At 46.0% G+C, this 5,000-nt stretch overlaps 1 protein-coding gene across 1 annotated transcript in view; it reads left to right on the forward strand.

Annotated features, from left to right (window-relative positions):
• Positions 1-751: 751 nt before the first annotated feature.
• The window catches only part of LOC119596632 (probable E3 ubiquitin-protein ligase HERC1), a 63,718-nt gene continuing 59,469 nt past the window's right edge, over positions 752-5,000 (forward strand). The window contains exons 1-2 of the mRNA XM_037945968.1: positions 752-881; positions 4,712-4,889. Coding sequence (XP_037801896.1) covers positions 877-881; positions 4,712-4,889 — 183 coding nt within the window. The 5' untranslated portion in view covers positions 752-876. The remainder of the gene's footprint in view (positions 882-4,711; positions 4,890-5,000) is intronic.

Genomic DNA, 5,000 nt, shown 5'->3' on the forward strand with positions numbered 1-5,000 from the left:
TCTATCTATATGGTGTGTATTTGTTCTGCGTGTGTTTCTGTGTTTCTGCGTGTGTTTTGTGTGTGTAACTCTCTGTGTGTTTGTTCTGCGTGTTTTGTGTGTGTGTGCGTGTGATTTTAAAAAATACTCTCAGATTTCTTGGAGCCTCCCCTACATGGGAAATAGCTCCGAGAAACCGTCCTGGCCAAAAGAAAATACCAAGGAAATATCCCAAGTCAAAGAAGGCTCCCACGGCTCTTCCTGCCATGTGATTGGCAACCAGGCCGAGGAAAAACTTTTTAATTCCGTGGTATGAGGCCACACCCGAAATCTCTATATAAAGAAAATGCTGTATCGCACATAAGGTTTTCTGGTTGTTTATTGCTGCGAAGCTGGGAATATCAGACCAGCAGGCATGTGGATTGTGAATTATTCGTTCAAATCGAGTGAAAAAAAGACCGTATTGACCCGAAGCCTAAGAATAAAAGAAGTAAAAGTCGGCATAAAAAGTGGTTTTGCATTTCTTGAAATTTCTCTTGACAGCCATGAATTCCGGGTTGGATTGCGGAGGACGGGAAGCTGCGCAAAACAATGCCCGTGCGACACATGATGGAGACCAGATAGCGAAATACACCTCGGAATGAGACAAAAAGGCATATACGTAGGCAAAGACACTTTTCCTCGTTCAAATTAGCAGCGAATAGGAATGATTTCAGCGAAAGAGGAGTCCTCGAGAGCGCGAGCCGGACGTAGCGCGGGGGTTTGTTTTGGTCGTCAGCTGGAGGAGAGAAAGCAACAGAGGGACTCGGAGGGACTTCCTGAAACGCCGATTTTAATGTGTGTTAACGACGGGGAAATGAGCTTGTTTCCGCCGGGAGGACTCAGGAGTGTGTTCCCATGAAGTAAGTGGGCTTTGTGGCTTTCTGATGGGCGCGAAGGGCTTTGGCGAATGACAGGTAGGTATCGTATTTCGGGCAGGTATGCGATATGCCTTGATCTGCTGGGCGAAAACGAGGAGAACAGACACGGCTACGTTAACCATTGGATTGGATGTTCCGGTGCTTACATGGAGTGTTTGTGTGTTGTTTGGTTTCGTTTGACTTTACGACTGTATGGAATCCCTATCGTTGTGGTATCATATATAGGACTTGACTCTTTTCCTCGGTTTCAGTGTGAAGTAACAAGGGTATATTTTACAATTTAAGAACAGCAGGAAAACTTCGCTTTTATATATGGAATATGTTTTTTTTAATTGATAATTATTTTATCATTGCATAAGGAGTATGTTATCAAATGTGCAAGAAGGGTGAGGAAAAGTAACCTTGTCAGTCTCTTGAGATATGGTTCAACGTACACAAAGAAGTGTGTGATTCTTTCCATTTATTCAACAAATATATGAAATGCAGCTTATGTTGATAGGTAATTATTAGCAGTTGCAGACAGTTTTTGATAGATATCAGTTAACAGTGTCAAATGCCTTGGTTATTTTAGTAAGGTGAGGCTTGTCTGATACTTTATGAGTGCACCTTGTTAATTGCAATAGAGCATTTCGTAGATGTGGCTGTGCAGGAAGTCTGGTGGTCTCCATCTCGTTCTAAGTAAATATCCATCAAGGGCAGATACTTTGAGAGCATCGATACTTCACATTGGCTGTAAACTGATGGCAGCTCCTTTACTTGTTGCTACTCTAGCCAAAAAGAAAATATATCCACCATGCCACCATGTATGTTCTGGAAATATGAAGCTTGTGGATATATCACCTGTCTGGTGATAAATTGTCTATTATAGAACCAGTTCAAGCTCACTCTTGCGATGATGCATTCATTGGCCTTATCCCAGGAACCAAAGGCAGTGATTGCTGGACACTATGTCACTGTCAAAATATCAAGATGTTAGGTCTTGTGTTATAGATCACAGCAAGTTTCAAGTGGATTTAGGCAGAGCAGACAGTGGCTGTCTTCCTAATCTTTACCTCTTGCAATACTGATGTGAACACGACCGATATTGAAAGACCTGAAAGGAGTATTTTAGCGATAACTGGGCTTGCTTGAAAGGCCTTTTTTATAATGATGTGTTCTGGGATTCATGCTTATGTAATTTTTTTTTTTTTTAAGTCGTTGATATATTTGGCTTGGTGGATGTAAAAAACACACACACACACACACACACACACACACACACACACACACACACACACACACACACACACACACACAAACACGTACAAACACACACGCACACACACACACACACACACACACACACACACACACACACACACACACACACACACACACACACACACGCACACACGCACACACACATACACACACACACACACACACACACACATACACACACATACACACACATACACACACAGATGCACAAACATAACACACACACACACAACACACACAACACACACACACACACACACACACACCACACACACACACACACACACACACACACACACACACACACACACACACACACACACACACACACACACACACACACACACACACACACACACACACACACACACACATACACACACCACACACACACTCGCACACACACGCACAGACACACATACACAGACACACAGACAGACACACAGACAGACACAGACAGATACACAGACAGACTGCGGCCGCTGAAGAATGCCTATGATTGCCATTGGGTGTGGGGTGACTGATACCACTGTGTAGCACTCGCTTAAGGTTTATTCGGTAGCAGTCAAACCTGTTAATTGATACATAGATTGTAAAATGCACACAATATACAAAGCCACTAAATAACAATTTATATTAGATCACATAATAAAGAACCTTCTACAAATATTAGATACATACGCATAGCGGGAACAGTCAGAATATCAGCTTAACGGTCTGATTCCAGAATCTTAAGGGCATCTTGATGGCATGGAGGTTCCCCTCGAACTGCCCTCAACATACACAAGCTACAACATCAAGTAACATTCTACTTTATACGTTATACATTAGTTAGGCCGGGACCTCATTATCTCCCAACATCAATCATATGAAGAGCTGCCATCACCTCCTATGGTGATACACACCATTTGAAACCCGTGGTTTCTCCCAAGGCCTTTTCAGCGGGGTTTTAAACAGAAGATGGGGTTTAAATCATCCCGGGCCCCCCGATCGCAGTGTTTACAGGATACTTGATATAAAATATGTGATATACCCCTGCTGATAAGGAATTTTAAAATAATAGGGTACTCATAACCGACACCACACAGACACAAAAGACATACCAACACACAGGAAAACACGACACACAAAACACATGCACAGGGCACATAACCTATACACAGACCTGCCACATAAAACAGACATAAAAGCCACACGCTACAGCCCACACAGAGACACACAAGCCCCCCACATAGACACAAAGCCCCACACACAGCCACCCCACACCCCACACACCCCACACAACCCCAAAACACACACACCCACACACACAACCAACACACACACAAAACACACCCACAACCACCAAAAACACACACACACACACACACACACACACACAACCACAAAAACACACACACACACACAAAAACAAAAACACACACAAACAAAAAACACACACCCCACAACACACCACAACACCCACAACACTGCACAACCCCACACCGACACACGCCAGACACACACACTACACACAACACCCAATACACCGACACACTACCCCACAACACCCCCCCAAACAAGAAAAACCCCCAACACAGAACAGATACCACAGACAAAAAACACAGAGACACAGACACATTGACACACACAGACCCGACCCCAAAAAACTGTTTTCCTTTGTTTTTATTTTTTTTATGCCTTTGATCTTTTCTCTCTCTCTCTCTCTCTCTCTCCTTTTCTCCCCTCCTTCCCCCTCCCCTTTTCTCTCTTCTCCCCTCTCTTTTCTCCCTCTCTCTCCTCTTCCTTCTCTCTCTCTCTCTCTCTTCATTCTCTCTCTCTTTTCCTTTCCCTCTTTTTTCCTCTCTCTTCCCCTCTCTCTCTCTTCTCTTATTCTCCCCCTCTTCTTCCCCTCTCGGTCTCCTCTCTCTCCCTCCCCCCCCTTCCTTCTCTTCTCCCCCCCTTCCCCCTTTTCTCTCCCCCTCTCTTCCCCCCCTCTTTTTTCTCCCCTCGCCCCCCTCTTCCCCCCTCTTTTCCCCTCCCTCTCCCTTTTCTCCCCCTCTCTCTCTCCCTTCCCTTCCTCTCTCTCTCTCCCCCTCTCTCTCTCCTCTTCTCTTCCCCCTCCCTCTCCCTCTCTCTCTCTCTCTCTCTCTCTTCCTCTCTCTCTCTCTTTCCCTCTCTCTCTCTCTCTCTCTCTCCCCCCTCCCCCTCTCCCTCCCCCCCCTCTCTCTCTCTCCCTTTTCCCCCTTTTCTCCTCTCTCCTCTCTCTTTTCTCTCTCCTTTTCTCCTCTCTCCCCTCTCCCTCCCTCTCCCTCTCCTCTCCCTCTCTCTTTTTCCCCCTCTTCGCCCCTCCCTCCTCTTCCCCCTCTCTCCCTCTCTCTCTCTCCCTCTCTCTCTCCCTCTCTCACTCTTGCTCTCTCCTCTCTCCACTCTCACTCTCTTCATCTCTCTTACTCTCTCCATCACTCTCATTCTCTCACTCTCCATCTCTCTCACTTTCACTGACTCTCTCATTCACTTTCTCTCATTCCCTTAAAAAGAATCATATGTTATTTTTCCTTTCCCTGTTTCAGCCGAGAACACCGGATGGTGGAGGGGGGGGTGGTGGGCAGTGTCCCACCGGTGGCTCCCCCGACAGTCAAGCTGAAGTGGGCCGAACATCTGACCACTTCATGGCTTGCCGAGGATTGCCAGGCGATCGCTCTCCGAGATTCTGTCTTAGCTCTGTATGACAGGCTTCTTGAAAACAAGGTATGGGGACTGGGACTGGGGGTTTCTTGTGCAATGAATGTTGTGTGTGTGTGTGTGTGCGCGTGCGTGCGTGCGTGCTTGCATGTGTGTGTGTGTGTGTGTGTGTGTGTG

Source organism: Penaeus monodon, chromosome 38 (assembly GCF_015228065.2).
Source record: "Penaeus monodon isolate SGIC_2016 chromosome 38, NSTDA_Pmon_1, whole genome shotgun sequence".
Classification (NCBI taxonomy): Eukaryota; Metazoa; Arthropoda; class Malacostraca; order Decapoda; family Penaeidae; genus Penaeus; species Penaeus monodon.